The sequence below is a fragment of the Phoenix dactylifera genome, unplaced genomic scaffold (genome assembly GCF_009389715.1).
Source record: "Phoenix dactylifera cultivar Barhee BC4 unplaced genomic scaffold, palm_55x_up_171113_PBpolish2nd_filt_p 000285F, whole genome shotgun sequence".
Taxonomy (NCBI): domain Eukaryota; kingdom Viridiplantae; phylum Streptophyta; class Magnoliopsida; order Arecales; family Arecaceae; genus Phoenix; species Phoenix dactylifera.
The window spans coordinates 25,442-51,577 of record NW_024067769.1 but is presented as its reverse complement, the minus strand read 5'-3'; the positions used below and the strand labels follow the sequence as shown (position 1 = coordinate 51,577).

General features: G+C 40.2%; 1 protein-coding gene across 9 annotated transcripts; it reads right to left on the bottom strand.

The window, feature by feature from the left end:
- Positions 1-5,992: 5,992 nt before the first annotated feature.
- On the bottom strand, positions 5,993-25,309 carry LOC103695942 (UBP1-associated protein 2C-like). 9 transcript variants are annotated; one of them, XR_005507842.1, is made up of 5 exons: positions 23,871-25,309; positions 7,139-7,281; positions 6,823-7,033; positions 6,674-6,725; positions 5,993-6,556 (listed from the first exon to the last, which is right to left on the bottom strand). XR_005507842.1 is itself a non-coding variant. In XM_017840332.3 (2 exons), exon 1 carries the CDS (start codon positions 25,219-25,221, stop codon positions 23,872-23,874), a length of 1,350 nt encoding a protein of 449 aa, XP_017695821.1. In that variant the 5' UTR covers positions 25,222-25,309; the 3' UTR covers positions 8,815-9,203; position 23,871. The 9 variants fall into 9 exon arrangements, 3 of the variants coding, with proteins under 3 accessions (XP_017695821.1, XP_008775614.1, XP_038973853.1); XR_003383223.2 differs by lacking the exon at positions 6,674-6,725 and having other exon boundaries at positions 5,993-6,312; positions 6,407-6,550; XR_003383221.2 differs by lacking the exon at positions 6,674-6,725 and having other exon boundaries at positions 5,993-6,550; positions 6,823-7,065.
- Positions 25,310-26,136: the final 827 nt, after the last annotated feature.

The window sequence follows — 26,136 nt, the reverse complement described above, 5'->3', positions numbered from 1 at the left end:
AACTCGTCAAACCCCGTCGTCTGTCATATGTCTAGATTTATTCGACTTGAGTTCGATAGTGAAAAACTCTTTCTCCACTTTATATTACTGCCCTGGCCAAGATCTTAGAACTCAGTCTAATAAATCACATAGGATCACTCCTCTTCTATCAAGGTCGATAGATTCCATGTAAGTGCATACCCTACTCCTACAGTGAACTTACTGCAGCCAATCTACACTACAAGGATCCATATGGCTAGAGACCATGTATACGTGTATTCAAACTACAATAACCTCACTGTGAGTAGCCGAAGCACCGTAGGTCAAAGGACCAGTCATACTACTGCAACATCAAGTAAGTCACTAACGAATGGATAGACATCCAAGTGACTTCTTGTCTTGGTCACGCTCAGTACCCTTGTTCTCTAACAAGCACCTGCACTATCACTTCAGTGTCCCTACACTGTGGACTCGAGTCTCGTCCATCCAGAAGGAAAGTGATCTGTGCACTGATCGGATCAATCACCGTCCTCGTGATGATCCATTGATCAGGAGCATTTAGAAATTAATCACTAATGATACATGGCTCAAATTCTCAACTCTTGAGAATATGTATCATCATCTTATTAATTTCTTGGACGATTCATAGACACATAAACAATATGAATGAAAAGATGCCATTTATTATTTAATAATAATAAAGTGAAGTACAAATTTATGTTCCATAATTAATAATGTATCCGCCAGATTGGCTTCTAGGGCATACATCTAACAGATAGAAGAAGAAATTGTTGAATTCAAAGCCACTGCTAAGAACTGATCATTCAAAAACCAAGCATCAAATTCAGAACTAGTTGATGATTGTAGACAAGTTGATGATCCGTCTAGAAATCCAAAAAATCCACTTGCTTTGAACACTCGGGTGATTTGGGATTTCCAGACAAGATAATTTTCCGAAGTAAGTTGACTGGGTACAAGTGATTGAATCCTTGAAGTCAAGAATTTAAGTTTGGAAGATATAACCTGATCTTCAGAAGACCTTACAGCTTCATCTGATCTGGTATGATTCACTAATGTAGGTGATGCCATAGAATCACTCTTAAGATCTTCAGATCTTACTAACAGATCTTAATGAGCTAGTGGATCATGGTGAGATGATCTGGATCCTTGCTCTGATACCATGAAGAAGTCTGGGAGAAGATATGTTGAAGCTACAGTGGCCGGCACATTCCTTGAAAACTGGCACGGCACTGAAACTGCTCTGCTACAGTAAACTGTTGAGAAAGCAGAGAACAGGAAAGAAGAGTTTGAATGTGATTTTCATTGATTGCAAAGAGCTTACAGTAGGTGTGTATTTATAGCTGATGATCCAGGATACAAGTAAACCAGCTACTGATTAGCTGGAGTTGGTTACAACAGCTGTAAACTAACTGAATTCAGTTGGGATTAACTGAATTCAGATCTTGCTAGATGTAAATATTGGGCCCAGTACGGTCGACCTGGACCATAGTCGGCCCATCTGGGGATCTAAATTAAGGAAGCTTCAGGAAGAAGGAGAAACCAGGCGGTTATAACCACCCTGATACTGCCGATCTCCCTTCCCTCTCTTCTCGAAGAGGGCTATAAAAGCCACAGACTCCTCCTCACCGAGGGACTCCATCGCTTACCCTTCATCCGCCTTTCACTCCTTTCTCTGTTACAAAGGAATCGGATCGGGAGCAACGCCGTCGAAGTAGGAGGCTGAGCCGCTGGAGGAGACACAGTATCCCGTCGGAAAGGCCTCACAGCTCCTCAGAGCTAGGTAAATTTCTTATCACCCTTGTTCATGAACTACATTCCGTTGATCTAGTGTAATAATCAAAATGGAAGAAGAAGAGGAAGGGTAGGAATAAGATGCGGTGGAGGAAGGGGGAGATCTCACTCGTGATCGGCCATGATCTGACATTGGCCGAAGATCTTTCTCCTTCACCCGATCATGGCTTTTCCCCCTTCAATCAAAACCCTAGGTCTAAAATCCTAAAATGCATACATACCTTCTGATTCTTGGAAGGGTCCTCGGATCATGCAAATCCGGTTCCCATAGGTGGAACCGGTTTGATCTCAGCTGGAGGTGACGGAGAAGAAGAAGGTGAAGAAGATTCTTCTATTCTCCGGTCGTGGACGCCATCGGGTTGTCCACGGGCTGCAGTCGCAGAGCCGGCCGTGGGCTGTGCGGGCACCATGGGTGTGGCCGCACACCCTGCGTTCACCATCGGTTTCAGCCGGTTCCTTCTTCTCGATGGGTGCCATGCCCCATCTCCTCCATCGGAGGTGGAGAAGGAGAACGTCCAGCCGGGCCGCGGCTGCTGCAGGTTGGGCCGCGGCCGCCGCACGCGCCGCTGGTTGGCCGCAGCGCCGGCGGCTTCGGGCCGGCCTCCGCCCGAGCACTCCGTCAAGCCCCTTGCCTCATGGGAGGTGAGGAGAAGAGGAGGGGGAGGAGATCGGGATGGGAAGAAGAAAGGAGAAGAAGGTTCGGGAAGGGAGGAGAAGAAAGAAAAGAAAAAGAAAAAGAAGAAAAGATAAGATAAGAAAAGATAAGAAAAAAAAAAGAAAAGAAAAGAAGAAAGGAAAATAAAATAAAAATTTATGTGGGTCTGAATTGGGCCTGATTCCGGCGGTGGGCTTCAAATGAACCGAGCTTTAAAGGCCCCAGGCTAGACTGGGCCCTTGTCTGAGCCCAATATTCTTAAACCCAGAATTAATTGAGTCAGATCTGAACCAAGATGTAACTGATCCAGACCTGAACCAGAAATGGAATCAAATCCGAACCAGAAAGTAGATTAGACCAGAACCAGAAATTGAATTGGGCCATGGTCCTGACCCGAAAATGAAATTGAGTCCAATGGATGGGCTGTAAATAACTTTAAGATTATAAATAAATAGAAATTAATTGTGCAAGTGATATGTAATTTAATGATCTTGCTAGGTATTGGAGAATTGGCATTTGGGTGAGCAATTTAGGTAAGTAACATGTCTTAATCTTATTATGGATTATGTATCACGTTTTATAAGATGAAAAAGTATTATTTATGCAATTGGAATTGTGTATATAAATTATGGAAAAAGTAACCCTGATATAATCTTATGTTTTATCAAATACTTGTGACTACTCAATTATGAAATTGTATATGATTATTTATGTTTTCACAAAATTAGGATCAAGCATGTGTTAGCAAATAATTACATGATTTTGGATCATGATTATTATTATATTATATACACATGATTATGATGATGTAGAAAGATGCATAGAAAAATAAAGTTTTCAGCATGATCATGAGTTTTATTTAGCATGATGCCATTATTCACTTTCCAATGTATCTATGAGAAAAGATTTATGAAAAGCATGATATGTTTTAAGAACTCTCAGATCGCTATGCACGACCCCCGCCAGTGGGTAACAGTAACTAGGCATATGACCTCCGCCAGTGGGCAAAAGTAACTTGGCTTTACGACCCCCGCCAGTGGGTAAAAGTAACTTGGCTGTACGACCCCTGCCAGTGGGTAATAGTAACTGGAAGAAGACCCTGCCAACGGGGAACAATAGTTGGCAAAGATTATGGCCCTCGCCAGCGGGTTACAGTAGCTCAGCATACGGCCCTCGCCAGCAGGTTATAGTAGCTTGGTTTAGACCTTGCCAACGGGGAACAATAGTTGGCAAAGATTATGGCCCTCGCCAGCGGGTTACAGTAGCTCGGCATACGGCCCTCGCCAGCGGGTTATAATAGCTTGGCTTAGACCCTGCCAACGGGGAACAATAGTTGGCAAAGATTATGGCCCTCGCCAGCGGGTTACAGTAGCTCGGCATACGGCCCTCGCCAGCGGGTTATAATAGCTTGGCTTAGACCCTGCCAACGGGGAACAATAGTTGGCAAAGATTATGGCCCTCGCCAGCGGGTTACAGTAGCTCGGCATACGGCCCTCGCCAGTGGGTTATAATAGCTTGACTTAGACCCTGCCAACGGAGAATAATAGTTGGTAAAGATTATGGCCCTGTCACGAGTAATAATAGTGACCATAGCTGCACTATTATCTGAAAGCACGAATTTCAAAGCATGAGTTATGACAAGCACGAATTTCAAAGCATGAATTATTATAGTACGGATTTCAAAGCAGGAATAATGATAAGTACGGCTTTCAAAGCATGAATTATGATAAATACGGATTTCAAAGCATGAATTATAGAATAATAGCAAAAGTATTATGATGCATAACCATGTTTATAAAGTTGCATAAATGGACATGCATACTTTTATAACTGGTTTGTTTATATGAAATGCTTACTTTGTTACAACTGTTAGTTTCTTAAAATAATACACTGGCATGCAAAACATTATACTTGATCTGATAAGATTATGCATAGTTACTTACTGAGTTGTTATAGCTCACACCCATTCATTTATGTTCTCACAGACAAATAGAATTGCTAGGAGCAAAAAGCGTAACATGCTTCAGGATGATGGGAAAAGTAGAATATTAAATGCTGATATTTTTTTTAGAAGCTCTGTAACAATCCTTAATGATGAAACGTTTGATTACATACAAGAAAGAAATTATTCATAATTGATTTAAAGTTTTAAAGTGGTTGCGTGTTATTGCGGGCAAAGGTTCGCAATAGCACGGCCGTGTCAAGAACCAAATTCGGGGCGTGACATTTAGTGGTATCAGAGCAATAAGTTTAACCATGATTTTAAAAAAAAGAAACTTTAAAATTAATCATGGGAATGGGTAGCTAAGTTAGTTTTCACATAATTGGAGTCACAGTAAGAACAATAATGATATTTTAAATAATAATAATAATAATAATAATAATAATAATTTATATATATATATATATATTTAAATACATATATATATATATATATATATATAATGTGATGAAATGGATAATGATTAATATTATATTTTGATAGGTGACGGTGAGTGATAGCGGGAATGAAGTTCTAGCTAACTATAAAAAAAAAGGAGTAAAAGCATTATCCCAAGAAGCTACCAACATGCCAGCTAGGCCAACTCCAAACGCTGTAGCCACTTAAGCAGATCTTGCTGGGGTATGCCAAGTGCTAGCACAGCTTCTTCAGCAGCAGACACAGCTGGAGTTTAGAAGACAGAGTCCATTTTATTGCATACTTTTTATCAGGTCAAAGAGGAACTCCATAGCAGAGTAAGGAAAGAACTAAGAGGCTCTCCAAAACACTGATGCTAAGCTAGAAGGAGCGACCACCATGAGCATCAGATTGATCCCGAAATCCCCTAATTGGCTGTATATTTTTGCACTTTGTGACGATTCGTATTTCTAGCGCTTTAATTTGGAGCTCAAGCAAAAGTTGCCACCATATTGTTATGAGTTACGACAAAAGCCCTTGCTCCTACCATCCTGACTACGTAGAAGGAGACATCGATAAAAGAGCAGAAGATGCGGAGAACAAAGGGAAGGAGACATCGATCGTCCCACCACAGCCTGCTTTCTTACTAGCTGGAGTCCACTAGAGAAATGTTGCGCTCATTTCCCGAAAAGCAAAAATAAATCCCCAACTCTTCCTCGTACTGCTGAGACCATTAGCTTAGAGAAAGCGAAGTCCCTGAACGCCTCCTTCATTCAAATCATAAAATACCACCAAAGACACTTAATCGAAATATACCGCGATCACATTCGATAGCAAAGAGAAATTAACCCCTTTTAGTTTTTTTTTTCTCAAAGTAAAAAAAAACTTAAAGATGCCTTGCATATACTGATGCAATGCCAGGCCCATTACATGGATGTAGACTATACCAATAACCCAAGGATTTATGTACACTCTGATTTCTGCACATTGTTTTGGCTAGTGCACAATTTTTTTGTAATTACCTATGAGCTAGCTAGAACATATAAATTGATTCTTATTTCTATACAAGTACCTAAAATCTATCCAACAAATAATTTTTATGGAACTAAACTTATGCCCATACGTCCTCGCCAAACCCAGAATTCAAATTATTCAATTCACGCACAAGCACCACAATCAATACTTTCTAGTCTACATACACTATGAGCCAGTCCGCTCTAATAGTATTTATAACTATGTAAAATCTCACCTAAACAAATAATAGAAAGATATTATTTAGATTTTTTAATTACATGTGGGATTAAACATGGATGCTCACACTTCTCTTGAACGTTGGACCAGATCCGATGAAATGCATGAACCGTGCATTTCATCAACATAGACACCATACAACACCACGGGATTATTTGGCAACAAATGGCGGAGGGATATTCTTTCCCTGATAATGTAAGTACCAACCCCCTTTGGACTATTCAATAAAAGCAATGGCAGCACCGATTAGCATGGGTCTGACTTGACGTACGATAATTCACAGTTGAAAGGACGTTAGATAATAGCCACACCTGCCTCTTAAAGTGAACGCTGAATCTATTTGACGCAAATGCCAAGCATTATGGGGGAAGGAGCGTGACTCAGATTACATGCAAGTAAATAGTGTCGTAACCCAATGCACCATATACCGTTTATGCAAGCTCCCGCAGCTTTACCTGCATCTAAGAAAGTGTACGTGATAATAAACGCATATTTTACTCAAAAATAAATAAATGAACACATACGTTATTTTGTACCCAAAAGAAAAACACAGTTGTTGCCCGTCTAAAATTTCTTACTATTTTATATTTCAGAGAATATTGCAGCATTTTTATCATACGCACACCATGGCTGGCGAGAACGCAACTACTATCTAGCGGTACTATGGTTATAAAAACAAAGTCAGAATTCAATTTTTATTCTTAGAGGCGAAAAACTTGCACTTTACCTCTAAAAAAATAATTTGGCCGATCCGCATAAGTTATTCCGACTTGCCATTCCCGTGATTTCCATCCAACCCCACTTCAAACTCATACCACCCTACAAGGCTGGATCCCGTCCTAATGAACATGCTTGCCCCTCCTGGGCCTGTAAAGCAATTGACCGAACCATTTATCTTCCATCATACGTGCAATTACCGGACACCAATAGAGTTTTGCCTAGCAAGAAAAAACGAGGACTTAAAACCCCGCTACCAACAAAGGCTCATAAGTAGCAAGCCATGAAGATAATGCAACAAGTTGATACAAATAAAGGACTCCTACCAAATAATCGCAGTTTATGACGACGCATGAAATAAAACTTGTCCGAACTTTCCGTTCTTGCGGCAGGCTCCACAAACCTGTCATAATGGATTGTTTTCCATTTCAACTCGGATTACCAAAATTAGAAGAACTCCTTCCTTCCCCTGTAAAACACAATGAGTTTAAAGTACAACGTTTTTTAACAAAATACTTTATATACGATATATGGAACAAGGTTAGAGCTTCCGAACAGCCTAAGTTGAAATGAACTACTTTCTTCCTAACACGAGATTTCCCCAAGAATGCATCAATAAGCATCAAAACGCAGATAGGACGTCATACTTTGGGAGAAACAAGGAATTTCCAAAGCATCAAAACTCTGGACAGCTTTTAACTGTAGACAACGTCAAAGAAAACACAAACGAACACACTATAAATAATATTTCTGTGCATCGGACTTGAAGAGATTCCAATGTTTACTAGCGTTAACTAGTTATTTGTCCTTGCATTCACAAGAATCAATGGCAAACAAATGAACACATTATAAATAATATTAGCTTACGGTATGCTCCCTTCGCACATCAAATTCACGTGGAACACAGCCAGCAAATATATTAAAATGAAAACCTGTGACCTTAGGTTCTCGGGGGAAAAGAAAAAGACCATGACCATCAGATCAAGAATCAACATAATCAAAGACTAAGCATGGGTGAGACCGTCCAAACAACTTCGGCAAGCTATTTCCAAGCATGCAGGCCACATTGAAACAAATAGTTATAATAGTTATAGCTGTAAATGGCAAGCGGCGTGCACAGAAAGGGAGAAGGGGACGTCGTGTATGAAGCAAAACTAAATAAGCTCAAGATTATCAATCGTTAACATGTCAGCTGCTACCTAGAATGCACATCCACCCAAAAAAAAGAGAAAATCGAAAAAAAAAACTAAATATCAAAATAATTGACGAAAGCATTGAAAGTTCAGAAATGGAAATTGCCCAGAGCCACAGCCACCATCAACACAATAATAAATTAAATTGAAATGCATAACAAAGAAACAAATAATTCAAGCACAGGAAACGGCACTATGAATAACCACTGTGAATTAAACTCAAACACTAGAAAATAAGGAAGCCTAAAAAAATAGATAAACGTTGTAGGCTAGATGACATTGACCATAGAAAAATGGGAGGAAGATTAAACTAGCAAACCGAGAGTAAAATGGCTGCATCATAGGCCATATTCATCTATCCGTGCAGTATAGGCTTATTAACTGAGTACAGCATATGAAATTTATTAGTTCCTTATACAAATGATAGGAGGATAGATGCTTTACCATCTCTATATTAGAAATCCCCCAGCCAATCAAATTTTAAAAATCACTGAACCACAAAGTTTCACTTGCTGAATGAACAAGAAAAACAGTTAACAGAAAGGAATACAGTAAAGAATCAGCAAAAAAGAAGATAAGCAGCTCAGCTTGAAGTTGAAAACCAACGGAAGCAAACAATCCATGCAAACGTTTCATAGCTGATATTTATCCTCTTTTCTGATGGAAGATGAACCAGTCAAAAAACCACAAAATCACCAAGCAACCTCTTTCCCTGAACTAGAACTGTTCTAGCATAATGCACAAATGATGTTATATTATCAAGGTAAGACTAAAATCTCAGGACTAGCAATGAGGCCATCCAGTATTTATAAAGAAAGCAAGGAAAAGATCTCTTCACAAGAAAATATAAAGCATATGTAACAAACAAGTGCATTTTTAAATTTGTAATGGAGAAAAACTTCAATATAGTCACAGACGCAAATGTACAGGTCTTGCAGTTATGGTTCACAATTTCAAAAGTCCTACCCTACTTCTAATAATTCCCAGCAGCTAACACGCAGAGCACACTGCATAGCAGAGCAGAGAAGCAGAGAAGTATCCAGTAAATTTGCAAGCCATTCATCAAAGTAGATAACAAGTCGGCATTCAGCACAACCATTCAAAGCATTTGCTCCCAAGAGTTGTCATACACCTGAATAACACATCCATCACAACGCAATTCATCATTCAACATATTGCAAACAAAACAAATATCCTGCTGCAAACAATTAAACAAAACCAGTCATATAAACAGTTGACCCCAAACTATAAACAAAGTACAAGGAAAAGATAAAATACATACATAAAAGAAAATAAATTTTAGAAATTCTCAACAAGCAGCTTCCAGAAACCATTTTTTACCAAAAATAGATGACACTCAAGTTCATCTGGTTACCTTCCAAAACTTCACGAGCATCCAAGCATCATCTTACATAAAATTTAACAGCCAACAATTTCAAACATATCAGCTAAAATAATAACAATTCATACATGACACCAGCAGCAACAATGATGTCAAAATGCATGTAAAGAACTAGATACTTCAGGCTCTACAGATAAGCACACCATGTGCACAAAGAAATATGTCCTGCAATACTCTAGTAGTTGCCGGCATTAGATCAGTTCATCAAACTCAAAAGCAGCAGCATCCACATCTTTTGTAAAACTCCATTATACATTGATAAATGAGCAATAATATGGAACTGCTCCGTCTATTAAATGCACTTCTAGTATCTCATGTTAATATCATGCGCAAACAAATAATATGACTATATGACAAGTTAATAAGCTAGAGAATAAAGGTGCATACAGAAATCTGTTAAACAAAAAAGCGATCAACATGACAGCAGTCTGTCATTAAGAAAATATATGATGATCTCTTGAAAAGCTATGTACAACCTGACATCCTATCGACATGCTTTAGGAAAGAGATTAGCAGTAAACTTAGGTGAACAATGTACAGTTATGTAAAAGTTGAGATGCCTGCAACAAAGAAAATGGACTAGCTCTGTGAGAATAAAAGCACAAGGTAATTTCCATGGAAGGGGTTAACTAACAAAACAACCAAAATCATGCTGCTAATCAAACTCCCCTGGTCCCATTGCTACCACACAACAATCTAAGCTGCTTTTTGGGCCCAAACTATGTGGCATTTGTTATTTATCCATAGTAAAACTCCAATAAAACTCATAATAGTCTCCCCTCAGGCACAGGTAGTACAGGAAAACAAACAAATACAATGCAACAAACAAATTTTGAAGCAAGGTAAAACAGACAGCAAATTGTATAGACATTAAATTGGGAGATATCACAGCTCCCTGGCAACATAAAACAAAGATTCCATCAAACATCTATAAAATACCACCAGCTCAGCAAGCAAACACAATGGGCTTCATCTGGTCCATCAAAGTGCCACAATATAATAAGTTATAAGCAAAATGGACACGACAATTGCTCTACAGGATTGCATTTTGTCAATAATCCAAGTATTGATTCCTTCAAAAGTAAGTGCAATTAAATGACATGATATCCTTCATGAAAGGGGTGCTATATTTATTAACAGTTGGAGCACAATATATCACGATCATAAGAGTACATCTACAAAAACAGCAGAAGAAACTACTCGATAATCCCATGTATTTTACAAACACCAAACAAATAGAGCAGATCACACTTTTCCCATATTACTTGCACACAAATCTCAAGTGATTCAATACATAGGCCACTGCATGCATAAATTACAGGAATCTTGATAGCAGTGCTGAGAACACTGCCATGAAGGAAGTCAACTGCATGCAGAGATATACACTCACGCACATGTCATGTGGTTTCTCAGATAACTAACTAAAGAAAAGCAAATCAACAAAGTTCAAACTTTGAAGCCATCATGGTCAAACTTCCGTCCAATATATGACAGCAACAACACATCCAGCACAAACCTTAGTTGCCATCAAAATCAATGATAGATTATTACTTACCAACTAGAGATCACCAATCCATCACAACCATAAAGGCAGCAATTTAGACTATCCAAACCAGCGCAAACATATTGTCACCTCAAACAATATGTAAAAGGCCAAAGCTTGCTCACCTCCCTCAACATGATCAAACACAATATTGACAATATAGTCAAAACATTTGATCTAAATCACTGTTTTAGGACACATGAGTAACTAAGAAATTATCACAACAGAACAATCTTTGGTCCATGCTAACTACTTATAATTCTTCGTCAGCCGCAGATATTTATCATTTTCTCATCAAGATATCCATCATTTCTGATATAGAAGAGCACCCATCTTTTCCAAAGTCTTGAACTTTTTATTAGATTTATATACCAGCTTCAAGTCATATGGATTCCACATGATCTTTCAGTATCTAAATAAGGTGCCCCTCTCCCTTAAGTTGAATTAGATTGATCTTAACAGACTACTATAGAAATAAAAGTAGGGGATGAGCAAGTACAAGAGAAATGCAAACATTTGTTGATCATCAACTGCAAATTTTCTGGTAAAAATAATATCAATCATTTCTTCTAAGCTATTATAATCCCGGCAATTCAACAAGTTACAGCATTAGCACTACTACTGAAGCTAGGTCCATGCAAGCCATTGTTTGATTTCAGACCAAAGTGACCCAAAACTCAATCCTCACAACCGAATCGAACTGGCAATGGAAAGTGTCATTCTCCTCTAAATGAGAACTTCTAAGGGGGGAAATCTATCTTAATTTTTATTAGCAAGTTCTTTCAGATTTCACCAAAACACATGGTGAGTATGGGTGAGGAAAGAATATAATTGAAGAAATCGCCATCAATCTAGAGTGGATTCCCAATCAAAAAGAAAGAAGTACAAATGGATCTGAAATTATCAAAAAGGACTAGCAGGCAGGAAGCGGTCCCATGTTTTTTTTTTTTTTGGAGGGGGGGAGCGTGGAGTAGATCACTAAAATATATCAATATTTTTGCATAGTATCAAATATCAATATTTTCATTAATTTCGATTAGGAAAAAAAGAAAACCGCAAAACACCATCCACCTAAAATCATTATATCAAAGCAACATCCACACAATGTAAAGGTCGACAATCTAATAAGAAGCATCATCATCCACTAAACCTAATAACATCATTGATAAGATACAAATATTCACAATCACATAACATCAATTATAAAACAAAGATACAAATATTGTCATACCATCGACCACAGAGAAAAGATGTCCGCAATCTTATAACATAATTCACTTCTCTTTCCCCTCTTTGATTGCATGCCCCATTCGACCAGGGCATGAAATAACTAGACTGGCCATCCTTTAAAGAACCTGTGGGCCGACAAGTTGTAAGACTGGTCCAGCACATTATGAGAGTTCTTAAATCATATCATGTTTTTCATAAATCTTACTTCAAAAGTACATTAAAAATTGAATAATGGCATCATAATATGCAAAACATGATCATGCTGCAAACTTCATTTTTCCATGCATCTTTCTACATCATCATAAATCATGTGTACACAATATAGTAATCATGATGAATGTCATTTATCCAAAATCATGCAATACTTGCTACACATGCTGGATCCTAATTTTAAGAAACATAGCAGTAATATACAATTTCATATTCAATTAATTTCATGTATTTGAAAACAATAAGATTGTGTCAGGATCACCTCAATTTGCTCACAAATTCCTACGTTCAGATGACAATTCTCCAATACCTAGTAATATCATCAAATTATTTGTTACTTGCACATTCAATTTCTACTTATTTACGCTCTTTTTTTGATTAAAATCATTTACAGCCCATCCATAGGACTCATTTTCATTTTCAGGCCCATAACCTTATTCAATTTGTGATTCAGACCTAAGTCAATTTTTGGTTCGAGTCGGATCCAACTTCTGGTTCGGGTCGGATCCAACTTCTGGTTCGGGTCGGATCCAATTCCTGATTCAACCCCTGGTTAAGGTCTATTCCAACTTCTGGTTCAGATCTGATTCAACCTCTAGTTTAGATCTGATTCAGCTTCTGATTCAGACCTAATTCAACTTCCAGTTCAAGTCTAATCTAATTTTTGGTCTAGGTTTGACCCAATTTCTGGTTCAGGTCTGACCCAATTTCTGGTTCAGGTCTGATCCAATTTCGACTTCTAGTTCAGGCTTAATTTAACTTCTAGTTCAGGCCCAATTACAGGATTCTTTTATTCAGACCCGGTGACGTAAACAGTAGGTTTGCAATTAGGCTTGTGGCCCAATTACGGGCTAGAAATGGCTGCCTATGTTTTGTTCTAATCTACAGGACCCTACTTAGTTTCAGTTAATTTAGGAAAGACCTTGGCTCGGCCCAAGCCCTCCGGGCCCAACCACAACTCAACCCCTTTAGTCTAGGCCCTTTGAATCCATTATTAGATCCTGGCCCATATAGCCTAGATCTGGTTTAACATGCCCCATCAGATCTTGAGCCCCTTTAGCCCAAGTTCTTTCGATATCATCTTCCATCAAATTTATTTATTATTATTTTATTTTATTTTTTTTCTTCTTTCTCTTTTCTTTCTTTTCTTTTTCTTTTCTTCTTTTTCTTTTCTTTTCCTTCTCTTCTTTCTCTCTTCTTCCTGAAGCTTCCCCTCTCTTTCTTTCCTCTCCCCTTCCCCTCTTTTCTCGTGACCAAAGAAGAGGCTTTGCCGAGAGCTCGAGAAGGAGGCCGGCCTAAGGCCGTCCCGTGACGGCCGGCCCTCTCTTCCACCCAAGGAGAGAGAGCTCGAGAGAAGAGCCCGCGGCAGTCGCGCTACCCACAGTGGGGCCACCCAAGGCCAGCTTGCGGCATCACAGCACCCACAGCCGAGGCCAGCAGCACCGGCGATGCTCGCAACCGCACACACGGTGCGTCCCTTCTTCCTTTCTGTTTTGATTTATCTTTAAACTAGATCTACTCTACAAAGCATAAATTGTAGAGAGGAAAGGGATTAGGGCTTACCTAGCTCTGTGAAGAGGCTGGGATGCTTCCTCCAGTGGCTCGGCGGCGATGTCGAGCTACTTCCTCCGACAGCTCGACGGTGGAACTGGATGGGTCTGCTGCTACCGCTTCAAAAAAAAGGGAAGAAAGAGAGGGCGGTGAGTTCTCTTCGAGGAAAGTCTTCGTGGTGGCCGCCTCTTCAGCAAGCGGTTGTAACCGCCGCACCTTGTAGGTCGTTGCAATTCGCCAACGAAAGTGGACAGATGGGCCGCCGACTTCGGCCCATTTAAGCCCATCTGGATGCTAGAATGATAGCTATTATTATAAGCAAATTCCACCAGAGCTATACGATCGTCCCAACAACCTCCAAGATCGACTATACATGACCTCAACATATCCTCCAAGATCTGAATTGTCCGCTCTGACTGGCCATCAGTCTGAGGATGATAAGCAGGACTGAGCCTCAATTCAGTTCCCATAGCATCCTGAAAACTCCTCCAGAATCTGAATACAAATCATGGGCCCCGATCCGACACAATGCTAACAGGTATGCCATGTAGGCGCATGACTTCATCAATATATCTTTGTGCCAGCTTTTCAAGAGAAGTGCCAATCCTAAAAGGTATAAAGTGAGCTGACTTGGTGAGACGGTCCACAATCATCCACACTACATCATTCTTCTTAGCTGTCCTAGGAAGCCCAATAATAAAATCCATGGTGATATGTTTCCACTTCCATTCTGGTATCTCCAGTGGCTCCAACAAACCTGCAAGCCTCTATCAGCTTTTACCTGCTGGCATACCAGGCATCGAGCCATAGTTTTTACTCTTAATTAAACCTATTGCTCTGATACCACTTTTGTTACAATCCCTAATGATCTTAAACCTAAGCTTTGATACCACTAAATGTAACTAATGGGCCTTCAAATAGGCCAAAGTCGGCGGCCCATCTGAAGACCCGATTGTCCACCTTCGTGGGTGAACTGCAACCGCCTGCAAGGTGCGTTACAACCGTCTGCTGAAGAGGCAGCCACCACGAAGACGGCCATTCTTCCTCACGTCTTTTTTCGGAGAAGGCTATAAGAGCTTTAGGGGATTCTTAGAGAAATTGAATTAAAACTCACCGCCCTCTTTTTCTCCCCTTTCCTTGCAGCGGTAGCAACAGACCGATTCGGCTCCACCGCCAAGCTGCCGGAGAAAACAGTTCGACATCCCCGCCGAGCCACCGGAGGAAGCATCCCAGCCTCTTCACAGAGCTAGGTAAGCCCTAATCTCTTTCCTCTCTACAATTTTTGCTTTGTAGAGTAAATCTAGTTTAAAAATAAAATCAAAACGGAAAGAAAGAAGACTCACCAAGTGCGCGGCCGATCCATTCGTTCGTAGAGCTATTTACTCAATCGCAGACATTTCTGCAACACCTCTAATAGAGGAACAAATAGTCAATTTTGAAAGAACTTATTATCAGCCTCTTTTAGAGAGAAAAGAAATTTAGTAAGTAGTAGTAAAAAAAAGTATAGTACGCATTCCCCACTCCATTTGGACGGCCATTAGGGTACTACGCCTCTTGGCCCCTATGCATGCGGTACAAAAATCATCCTTTTCTTCTTTACAGCTTTTTCTCCTATCATAAGAAAGCGCTCTTAGTTCAGGTCAGAAGAACGTGGGTCTCCAAAACCCGATGTCGTAGAGCTCGGCCGCGAGCCGGCCGCGAGTGGCCCCACTGCAAGCAGCTCGGCCATGAGCGTCCCGGGCTTTTCTTCTCCCGGGCTCTCTCCTCCGCAGGAGGAAGAGAGGGTCGGTCGTCGTGAGCCGCGGCCGCCGCTGGCCGACCCCCCTCTCAAGCCCCCGAAAAGGGGTCGCCCCTTCTTTGGTCACGAGAAAAGAGGGTAAGGGGAGAAGAAAGAAAGAGAGGGGAAGCTTTGGGAAGAAGAGAAAAAGAGAAAGAAAAGAAAAGAAAAAGAAGAAAAGAAGAAAAAAAAATAAAATAATAATAAATAAATTTGAAGAGAAAATGATATCAAAAGATCTTAGGCTAAAAGGGCCCAAGATCTAATAGGGTATGTTAAACCAGATCTGGGCCATATGAGCCAGGATCTAATAATGGATTCAAAGGGCCTAGACTAAATGGTTGTGTTGTGGTTGGGCTCGGACTGGGCTTGGGCCGAGCCAAGATCTTTCCTAAATTAACTGAAACTAAGTAGGGCCTTGTAGATTAGAACAAAACATAGGCAGAACCATTTCTAGTCCGTAATTGGGCTACGGGCCTAATTGTCAACCAACTATTTACGTCACTGGGCCTGAATAAAAGAACCCTGTAATTGTCTGAACTAGAAATTAAATCAGACCTGAACTAGAAGTCGAAATTGGATCAGACCTGAACCAGAAATTGGGCCAGACCTGAACCAGAAATTGGGTCAGACCTGAATCAGAAATTGGGTCAGACCTGAATCAGAAATTAGGTCAGACCTAAACCAGAAATTGGGTCAGATCCGGACCAGAAATTAGATTAAACTTAAACCAGAAGTTGAATCGGGTCTGAATTAGAAATTGAATCAAATCTGAACCAGAAGCTAAACCAGATCTAAACCAAAGGTTGAATCAGGTCTGAACCAGAAGTTAGAATAGACCTGAACCAGAGGTTGAATCAGGTCTGAATCAGGAATTGAATCAAACGAGAACCATAAGTTGAATCAGACCTGAACCAAAAATTGGATCAAACCTGAACCAGAAACTAAATTGGGCCATGGGCCTGAACCAGAAATTGAATCAGGCTATGAGCCTGAACATGAAAATGAATCCTATGGATGGGTTGTAAATGATTTCAATTAAGAAAAGAGTGTAAATAAATAGAAATTGAATGTGCAAGTAACAAATAATTTCATGATATTGCTAGGTATTGGAGAATTGTCATCTAGACGTAGGACTTTGTCAGTAAATTGAGATAAGTGATCCTAACACAATCTTATTGTTTTCAAATACATGAAATTAATTGAATATGAAATTGTATATTACTGCTATATTTCTGGATCAAGCATGTGTAGCAAATGTTACATGATTTTGAATAAACAGCATTCATCATGATTACTATATTATTTACACATAATTTATGATGATGTAGAAAGATGCATGGAAAAATGAAGTTTGCAGCATGATCATGAATTTTTGCATATTATGATACCATTATTCAATTTTCAATGTATTTATGAAGTAAGATTTATGAAAAGCATGATATGATTTAAGAACTCTCAGATTGCTATATAAGACCCCTGCCAGTGGGTAATAGTAACTCGACATATGACCCCTCCAGTGGGTAACAATAACTCGGCATACGAACCCCGCCAGTGGGTAACAATAACTCGGCATACGAACCCCGCCAGTGGGCAAGATTAACTCGGCATACGACCCCCGCCGGTGGGTAATAGTAGCTTGGTATAGACCCTTCCAACGGAGAATAATAGTTGGTAAAGGCCTTGTCGTGAGAATAAGATCAGTCATAGTTGCACTATAATCTGATTGTACGAATTTTAAAGCATGAATAATGGCAAGAATTTTATAAAATGCATATCCATATTTATGAACTTGCATGATTGGGCATCCACTATTTTATGACTGATTTGAATATATGCTATACGAAATGCTTACTTTGTTATAAGTGTTAATTTCTTAAATTAATGCATTGGCATGAAGTACATTATACTTGATCTGGTAAGATTATGCATGGTTACTTACTGAGCCGTATAGCTCACACCACTTTATCTATTTTTTTTACAGATAAATAGGTTTGCAAGAAGCAAGGAGCTTGACATACTCCAGGATTTGGAAAATGTGAATATGCAATGTTAAAAATTTTGGAAGCTCTGTATCATTCCTTTTTGATGAATCATGTTATGACATTTGTGAATAAAATTGTTCATTTTGTTATAAAATTTTAAGTGGTTTTGTGTTATTGGTTGCAATAGCACGGTCGTGTCATGATCCGAATTCGGAGCGTGACATAAAGTAGTATCAGAGCGGACCCGGCCTATAACCTATGTGGACTAGGGGACATTGCAGCACAAATTTATTGGAACTGACCACGGGCCGATCATGGTGTTTGTGATTAAATTTGAATGGATTTGAACCCTTAGCCTGACAAGGACGCCAGGGCTTAAACGGAAGAATATGTGAGGACCCGTGTGGGCATGTGTTTAGTCCCACATCGGTTATTCGCTGGGTAGATCTTGGGTACTTATACAGGATCAAGGAATCCAAATAATAACTTCTGGCTAGCCATTTTGGGTAAGATCTTGGGTTGTTACAATATTAGCTACTTCATACCCAATCCTATATAGCACCAATTTGGTACTTATCTTGTTTGGGTCAAACTGCTATAGCAGCCTTAGTAACTGATTTTTAAACAATGAATGATTCTAAGAGTTCTAACGCACTTGACTCAATGACCATAAAAATATTAATATAACACATTAATGATTAAAAACATCAACTTCAAATATAATGGCAAGGAATCAGATAAAAAGCCCATTGATAGTCCCTTGGGTCCCTCCAACCAACCCATCAGATCAATATATATAATCTCACAGTCCTCACCTTGTATCCTTTTACTATTTACCATATGGCTATTAGGACATCTAAAAACACTTCTTCATGGTCATAGTTACAGAACTAGTACTTTTTCTTTCCACTACAGATTTGAAACAGCAAAACACCAACTTCAGAGAACACTAATTTTTCTTCATGTCAAAATCTTGTAACACCAACACCAATTCAGAGAACACTTTTTCCTTCATCTCAACAGGTAGACAAAAAGAATAGGAAAATGGCGAGAGGTTTCAGGAGAAAGAGCATCTATAGCAAAAACTTTGTTCTAGCCAATGCTTGCCATACGGGGAAACTGATGCAAGAAACATTTAAGAGCACAAAACAGAAATGAAGGTTCTTTTCCCAAAAAAAAACTAACCTCAGAAAGAGAACACATGATCCTAAAGCAAGCAAGAATATTAAAACAAATATATAAACAAATTAAAAACCCATGGAAGATCACTAGAATGAACTACTTTTTAGTCAAATTTACAGTAGATTATCATAATGAAGTGATTTAATGGTAACCATAAATTTCATATACAATGAGATTTATTCTATCTATGAGAGACAAAAAAGGGTATGATATGCCATAATAAACGATGAGTTTATTCAGCCATTTAAATGACTACTTACACTCGTTGCCATTGAAACTCCTCTGAGAGTGGGAAAACCGTTCCTAGCAACTATAGTTCTAGCCACCAAAGCACTAATCACTTTTTGGGTTTTGGAGGGGCGGGGTGGGGTTGATGCTTTTCTAGCTTCATCAATATCGAAATCACAGTTGTCCAGGAAGTTCTAACACAAAAGCCTCAAAAAAGTCTAACATATGCACAACACACGCACAAGGACATGCATAGCCACATTATTAACACAAAAACACATACAAGAAAAACTTAATTCTACTCATTCAGCATTCCCCTCCATGTTGCAACTTAAATATGTTTCTCCCCGACCTCTATACAACTAGTGCCTTCCTTTGGAAAAGGTAATGGTCTTGATGTCCACCAACCAATATTTGTGCAAGTTCCAAACTGAAAGAAAAAGTTAGATGTCTTACTTTTTTAAAAAAGTTTTTGACTAAAAATAGAGCACACATGACATATAACAGGTGAAAGTTGATCATCTATTCAGTTGAGGAAAAGAAAGCTCAAATGCAACCAATAAAGCAAGCATAAGTGACAATTTTGCAATTCCACAAGCAATGACAATTAATAATTCCAAGAAAAAAGTTCTCTATATGCTAAGAGGTAATTAAAATTCATTTTTTTAGAATTAAAATAATGTCAAGCCACCATACAACTCAAGTTAGAACAATATATTATCCGCAAAGAAGACCCTACCAAAGCTGACTCAACCCTACGTCAGGATTTCTTAATCCAACAAACCCCAAACTCCCAGCCCCACAGGTGTGGATTCCTAAGGTCAAAACATGATTGGACTAACGTATTGTCTACTTCACACAACCTAACCTTAACCCAACATAATCCAACCAAACTCATCCAGACTTGCATTGAACCGGTAACTCAACACAACTAACCCTTAACGCCAAACTAGTTGGAGTTGACTACATGAACCCCTTTTCCTCCATTTCGCTTGGTTTGAGGCTATACTTTCTTAAAGCTGCTGAGATAGCAAATCCTTTGATAATTTATCCCATGTGATTTTCCATCTATCTCTACCCCTCTTTCCTTCTGTATGTATCAAACTACTACTTCTGACTGATGCATCCCTTGGCCTATGTTGTACATGTCCAAACCATTTAAATCATCCTCTCAATATGTCCTCGATAGGTGTTACCTCCACTTTTTTACAAATGACCCTTTTTTTCTTATATCACCGCGCATCTATCTCAACATTTTCATCTTAGCCACACTCACCTTGTGCACAAATTGCTTTTTAACTACCCAACATTCTGTACCATTAAGAATAGCTAGTCACATGGCAGTCTTATAAAATTTTCCTTCAACTTGGCTGCTATCCTATGATCACATAATATCCTAGTTGCACTTCTCTTTTTGATCCAACATGCTTTAATACTATAGAAAACAACCTCTTCAATCACCCGTTTCTTATAAATAATCAATCCTAAATACCTCGAACTAAGAAGGTTTTGTACATAGCCTATATTTTGTACATAGTCAATTCCGAGCCTAGATAAAGGAGAAGGGTTACAAGAAGTCGATGCCCAGTGATATCTTATAAGCGTGAATCCTAAAAAGACCAACCTTGAACTGATCAAGGTTGAATTTCGTAAAGTTTAAAGAGAGTAGAAACCAAATAACTAAATTAACACATGCTATTAGAAAGACATGAAAATTCAATATCTTGATGATATAAAATTAAGCTAATGAATGAAAATCAAGGTTCGCCATACCACCCCAAACCGTTTAGTTCAAAACATATCGAACCGAACCACCTAGTTGGGTATACTGAACCAAACTGACAGAGAAGCAAAATCTTTGCCTTGCAGACTATGTAAATAGGCTGAACCAATTAAAAAGCCCCTCCCAGTTCGAGATCCGCCTGATATCGCCCACCACTCACCCCACCCCCCATATCGAACCGAACCACCTAGTTGGGTATACTAAACCAAACTGACAGAGAAGCAAAATCTTTGCCTTGCAGACTATGTAAATAGGCTGAACCCATTAAAAAGCCCCTCCCAGTTCGAGATCCGCCTGATATCGCCCACCACTCACCCCACCCCCCACATCCTTTGAAACCCTTTGACCCTCCCAATCACCGATCCCCGCCATCATGGAACCCCCCTCCTCATCCACCTTGTCCTCTTGATCCGCTTTCGATTCCCCCCCCATGTCCTTTGAAACCTTCAAAACCCCCACCCAATGGGATTTCCCCCTCCTTTGGCCCCTTTGCCTCTTCTCCCTCAAATCCCAGTCGAGAGCACCAAGAATCCAAGGTCCTCAAAAGACAAAATCCTCACCTCTCTCCCTCCTCTACTCGCCACCGTCGACGCCTTCCTCCTCCTTCCGACCTTTCTCCCACTCCCCGTCCTTCCTCGGCTATAGTCGTTGAACCTAGGAGACCCAACTACAAAACCTCCAAGAGAGTCCCCTCCCTCTCTCTCCCCCTCCTTCCTCTCCCCCGCTCTCCCTCTCCTTCTTCCTTTCCGTTCCTTGTGTCGATACCCCAAAAAAGCAAGGTGTAGACCTATCACATGCCAAACAGATTATCGAACGCCCTCCAATACCAGTTCGACAAACCTTGATGGAAATTGTAGATCCCTTTCCTACGCTAATACAACATTTTGATAAAAAGCTAACTATTGATACTCAAGTAACAAATATGTTGTGAACCAACCAAACCGGGACAATATGGCCCATGAAAAATTCCAAATCATGACGTGATTCGGGTTGAAGCTCTAGCATATATACTACTCACTTAAAATACAATGTAGATAGTCTAACAATCGAAACTATAGAACCCCTAAAACAAGACTTTTAAATCCTAAGATATCAATCTTCTAGGTGAGTGAACTAGACCCAATGAATCGAGATCTCAGGTTTATCTTAGCCTGTAAGCTAGGTAGTTTAGTTTGAAAAGAATTGAGACTTTTCGGGATCTCGTATCACCAAGATATCAAAATCATGACCAATATAGTGAATTCAAAATTACCAACGAATTTTAGGCATTAATTTTGAGATTAATAAATTAATCTAAAATCAGCAATATATTGTATGATATTGGCCAATATCTTGAAATTTATTGGTTTTTATTGGCCAATATAATGGGGTCAAGATTTTTCCATATATATTTTACTATGAAGGCCTTGACATCACATAAACCTAGATCACAATAGAGATCTTAGCCAAAATGAAAATCTTGCCCTCATTTATACACAATCCACACAAATGTCAAGTTGAATAATTGTTACCCCTCAAGGTACAAGCTTTAGAAGTGGGATATTCTCCTTTAACTCCTATTATAGAGGTATCACATTACCATTAGCATAATGTTATGAAACGTGCTTCGCGTAGCCAATTTCATGCACACAAAAAGCTCTGTTGCTGAGTGGCACAAGAGAATTGGTGTAACTCAGCAGAATTGTTGCCAAACAAGGGAGAGGGTTGAGTATTTAATTACCAAGTTAGCACTAGTGGGGCTGAGTAACTTTTGATGTGCACTTATCAACCCCGAAGCGTTTATCCTTATTCTATTATTCCAAATATTAGTATCTGTAAATGATCATTCCACGATGGTACTTAAACAAATATACCAAGTAGCTTGATTATAAAGATAACTAATAAAGGAATCTATCTCAAAATATCCTTAAGTAGCAGGAAGTTCTATCAGCAAGTGTGCAAACAGCAAGCAAGAAAGAAAATTTTCATGCATTTGTTGAGAAGCACACCAAGTAGTCATGGATACTATAAGAGAACCAATAAAGGAATTTATCCCCAGATATCCTTAAGAAGCACGAAGTTCTGTCAGCGAGTGCGAAAACAGCAAGCAAGAAAGAAACATTCATACATTTCTTGAGAAGAAGACCAAGTCACCAAGAATATTGCAAGACAATTAACAAAATAATTTAACTTAAACTATCCTTAAGTAGCAGGAAGTTCTGATAGCGAGTGAAAACAGCAAACAAGAAAGAAAGTTTTGATGCACATATTGAGACCAGACCAAGTAACCAAGAACACTGCAAGAGAAGGAGACCAGGCTGACAGAAATAAGCAAGCAAACCATATAAGATGGATCACGCATATATAGAGCACACAACAAGTATTACACATCAGTATTTCTAGACATGTACATACAAATGATTCACTTGAAGGTACTGCTCTGTCAGTGTAAAGAGAAGGAGGGAAAAAGGCAATGTCAGAAGTAAATAGATCAAATAGCATGTAACAGGGCGTGATAGTCATCAGAATCAACTTAAAAAGTATTAAATACATAGCAATATATTAAATTCAACACATCATCTAAATGAGCAATCCAAGACACAAAACCACTACAATTCATGCAGTCAAGCAATAAAACAACACATGAAAGTTGTCACTAAGAAGCCTGAACGCAAAAATCAATGAAAAATGCATCACACATTCCAGAAGCCCATAATCAGCCAGAATTCCAATCAAAATCAAGCAGCATGCAGATGATATGATACAAAAATGTCAAATTCTACAAAATGAGACCAATTATCAAGTCTGGTATTCCTTCATAAACCAACAAACCCCAAAGAATATTTCTGGTAGATCAACTTAATTGAACTGCAAGACTTAATCTCAGGAAGATAAAATAAGCCCTTGAGAAGCTACAGAAGCTAGTTAAATGCAAAAAATCAATTCAAAGTATGCCTAGATATAGATGTAAAGAGAGTTGGAAAAAGTAGATTACCCTAGTAGAAAGGGTTTATGTTCTGGTAAAGCCCCCCTCCACTCGGAACCCTAGGTCCAGGAGATGAACCAGTCGGTGGGTGGTGTTGGCTCTGGTAAGCAGATGATGACAGCGGGTAATGCCCGCTCTCAGGATAACCCCCAGAAGGCATCCCAACAGAGCTTGGTGGCATGCGGTACAAAGATGATCCTCCGCCAAAACCACCATAACCAGGACCACCATACTGCGAGGAAGACCCATAAGGACCCCCAAAACCCCCTCCATAACCTCCAGCTCCAGCTCCAGCTCCAGCACCAGCACCAGCTAGAGCCGAAGGCACCTGGCTTCCAACCGATGAGAGACCGGGAGTGCCCGCTCCAATCGATGATGGCAAGGATGAGTTCGGGTGATGATGTTGACCCAGACCAGCAGCACCTGGTATCCCACCGCCAGAGTAACCCCCAAAAGAAGAGATCCCACTGCCTGGTCCTCCGTATTGACTCGACAGAGAACCTGGCAAAGAGGACTGGTGACCCATTCCGAGCCCATCCCCACCGACATCAACCCCGCCTCCCATTGGCTGGCCATGGACTCCACCCACCGGAGCAGCACCACCGGCGGCTGGAGCCCCCGCCTTCCCCTTCTTCCCGTCAATCGCAAGTTTGCACACCAGATGGTGCCCATCGATGTCCTTGGTGGCGTCGACAAGCGACGCCCGAGCTCCCTCGGCTGTCTTGTAGACAAAGAGGGCGAACCCCCGGAACTTGCCCGTCTGCTTGTCAAACCCCAGAGGCCCCTCCTCAATCTCCCCGTAGGAGGAGAAGTGGGCGAGGAGGCGGTCGGAGGGCATGTCAGCGGGGACGTTTCCGACATAGATCTTGCGCAGGGAGACGTCGACGGCAGGAGGGGCGGCGGCGGTGGGGCCGGCGGTGCCGGCGGCGGCGAGCTGGGTGACGGTCATGCGGCCGTCGATCTTCTTGGAGGGTTCCTTGAGGGCAAGGAGAGCGCCATCAATGTGGCGGAAGGTGATGAAGCCGTAGCCCTTGCTCTTTCCCGTGGCCTTGTCAACGATGACGACGGCCTCCTCGAGCTCGCCGTACGAGGAGAAGAGGTTGCGGAGAGCCTCGGTGGTGGTCTCCCAACCGAGGCCTCGGATGAAGAGCTTGCGCTGGGCTGGGTCCCTGTCGGCGATGGCCCGGACGGCGTCGAGGACGCCGGCGTCACGGCACATGGCATCCTGGACGATGTCGAGGAGTTGCTCGCGTGTGAAGGGCTCCACGACCTTGCGGGCGTCCTCGGGCATCAGACTCGCCGGAGAGGCCACGACGGCGCCGTTCTCGTCGGACTTGCGCTTCTTCAAGTTGGGATCCATAGCCGGAGGAGAGCGGAAATGAAAAACCCTAACCCTAAAACCTAAAGCTCAGAGCGGCGACGCTGCTTCGGTGGTTTTACGCTTGGGAATTGGGAGTCCCGTCGGCGGATTTGTGGTTGAATTTATCGGGAGCTTAGTGGGCCCAAAGTGACTTGGGTTAGGCGTTGCTTTCTGGCCTGATACTAAAGAAATGGGCTTTAGGCTTAGCCCCAAGCCTGGTTAACTACGGAGTTCTGTGACTTACTATAAAACAGCCTACGCTTCGTTTTAGACTTTTAAGGGTCAGTTCAGAATACATTACCACTTAGAATATATATACACACACATATATACATTCATACATATGTGCATACATACATACATACATACACACACGCGCGCGCGCACACACACACACACATATATATACAAACATTTATATGTACATTAACTTGGTTATATTTGAGCAAATCTTTACTAAGAACCAATCAAAAATCTAGATTGGATCATGGGTTTTCCACATTAATTATGCCAGCTAATGGACATATCTATTACCTCTTACTTACAAAAATGATACTCTCACGATGCATGAAGAGATAATGAATGTAAATATAAATTTATATAATAGAAGAATAAATAATTTCTTGAGAAATAGAATGAAAAATAAATAAATTATAAGCGGAATGTATTTAATTATCAATGACCAGTTTGGTTCCAACATCTTGTTGATACTATGAAAACATAAGCAAGTAGCTTGAAGTTCACAAAAATACCAAACCCCACACCAAGCTGCTGTAGCCATCAAGTTTCGGACTTCATATCCTACCAATTTATACCTAAAACATTTCAATTATTCCTATTAGAAGAACAAATGGATAATTTAAGAAAAAGGCAGAAAAGCTATTTAGCTTAGGCCATTGATATATTAAAATTCTC

Coding starts and splice junctions, on each gene's coding strand:
- LOC103695942 (XM_017840332.3), bottom strand. CDS start 25,221: ATGGATCCCAACTTGAAGAAGCGCAAGTCCGACGAGAACGGCGCCGTC.